The following is a 1,987-nucleotide window of genomic DNA, read 5'->3' on the forward strand; positions in this document are numbered from 1 at the left end:
AACAAACGTTACATTTTGTCACGTCTGCCTCATTTTAAATAAATTCCCAGTCTCCACAAATGCAACATCTTCTGACGTAAAGCTCCAAATGAAGACATTTGATTGGCTGTTCCAGTCACACTGGGACAGAATGAGCCAATCGGTGCAGCCGTTCTTGGTCGTTCTCAGCAACCAACGTACACAAGTGAACAACCAGGAACCGAGTGGCGGTGCGGTCAGTCCGGAGCTTTAGCTTCAATATAAACTATTAACAGACCACATTGTTCCTGTTATTATAGGTCTGTGCCGCCATCTGGGCAGAACATTGTCTGTGGGCATGAATCTCGGGTGAGTCTGTTGTTTCAACGACCAGTAGCTAGGCCAAGTGTGTCGCAGTGGGGATTATTGTGTAGTTTGTGTCCAAAACTGAACAAATAAACTAAAACAACACATTACTTTTCATACGTACACACAGCTGGTGATATGCACAACGAGCTGTGGTTGAGCCTTTAACACGCAGGGCTGGTGCTGTTTGTTTTAATGTGTCAGATAGATAACGTTAGATATAAATACTTTATTCCTGCAGGAGGACATTTAGGGATGCAGTATTTTATACACCACACATACAAGAAACAGATACACACAGGAATATAAGAATAACAACACATGAATGTAAATTAAAGTAAGAACACAGCAGTGAAGTGAGTCCAGCCACCAGAGCTGCAGCAGAGAGATGTCACTGTGAAAAGAGTATGTGCAAACATAACATTCATTTCACTTCATTTAAACAAGAAAGAAATAATAGAAACTACTTTTAATCGCAGGTTTCATCAGGTAACACTTCATTTTTCTGAGACAGGTCACTGATGAGTTACAGCTGTGCTCCTGAGTTCATGTTAACTCACTAAAGCGTCATTCTCACCAACCAAAGCCAGTTAATGATGCAGGAGAAAAGCAGAGTAATGAATGTTAATATTGTGTGCGTCGACCCGTTGTGTGACTTTTGCTGTGCTGCACCATGTGACACTGTGTAATGTCATTACACGATGCTGCATGCACTGTTCTGTCTCAGTATCTCAGTGTCACAAAACACAACAAAAGTCTACACAACGCTTGTTTTCAAGCAAATATCGGTTTGGTAATTAAGACCAAAGGCAGGGAAATGTGTATCTTTGCCCCCAAATGACTGAGAAGAACACAAATGATATATTTTTCTGAATTTAAGACAGTTTGGCTGCTGGAAGAATCTGAATATGTGACAGGTTCTTTGAAGGAAAACACAATTTAAATGAAAAATGACCCACACTGTTTTGCTTACTGCTGGAATATTTATTAATTTACAATGCTGTGGTCATAAACAACAAATACCTGATGAAGTTGGAACAGACTGAAATGTTGTAAATGAGAATAAATATTCCAGCTGTTGAGAGATTGAAAGCTGTGACCCTCCAGTTACAGGACACTGGTCGAGCACTAACTCACAGACCTGTCTGTCCAGTTTAGCTCATCATTGTCCCACAAGAGGAAATTATTATTGCAGCAAGACGACGGCATTAAAACATAAACACAATAGGACAATTGAAAACATTAAAGAGCTGGTACTTTACACACAATGCAGTCAAATGGATGTTGCTGTTTTTCCACTATTTTCACTGATATTTCCACAGAGACGGCCTCCTGTTTGAGCTTGAAAACGGAAAACCCAAGTTGATTTTACTCAATCGTGGTGAGTCCTTTCAGCCTTTAAAATCTTTTCTGGGGAAAATTCACTTAAATAGAAGATACATTTCCACAAGCACAGACTTACAGATGTATTAGTGAATATGAACCTGTGTGTGTGTGTGTGTTATTCGTGGTTGCTCACTGTCACATATTTTTTCCACTGCAGGCGTTGAGAAGAATGCAGCAAAGGTAGGAATCCTCCTCACAGCCTGCGGCCACATATTGCAGTATACAGCACATGTTTATGTTCCTAATAGACAACATTGCTGATAGGAAGAAATGAAAC

At 40.1% G+C, this 1,987-nt stretch overlaps 1 protein-coding gene across 1 annotated transcript in view; it reads left to right on the forward strand.

Moving 5' to 3' along the window:
- The first annotated feature begins 187 nt into the window (after window positions 1–187).
- The window catches only part of ccdc66 (coiled-coil domain containing 66), a 14,612-nt gene continuing 12,812 nt past the window's right edge, over window positions 188–1,987 (forward strand). Inside the window, 3 exon segments of the mRNA XM_035661790.1 lie at window positions 188–327; window positions 1,647–1,705; window positions 1,868–1,890. Of these exon segments, the coding sequence (XP_035517683.1) occupies window positions 317–327; window positions 1,647–1,705; window positions 1,868–1,890 (93 nt within the window). The 5' untranslated portion in view covers window positions 188–316.

The sequence above is a fragment of the Morone saxatilis genome, unplaced genomic scaffold (assembly GCF_004916995.1).
Source record: "Morone saxatilis isolate NCDOM2014 unplaced genomic scaffold, NCSU_SB_2.0 Contig18, whole genome shotgun sequence".
NCBI classification, from domain to species: Eukaryota; Metazoa; Chordata; class Actinopteri; family Moronidae; genus Morone; species Morone saxatilis.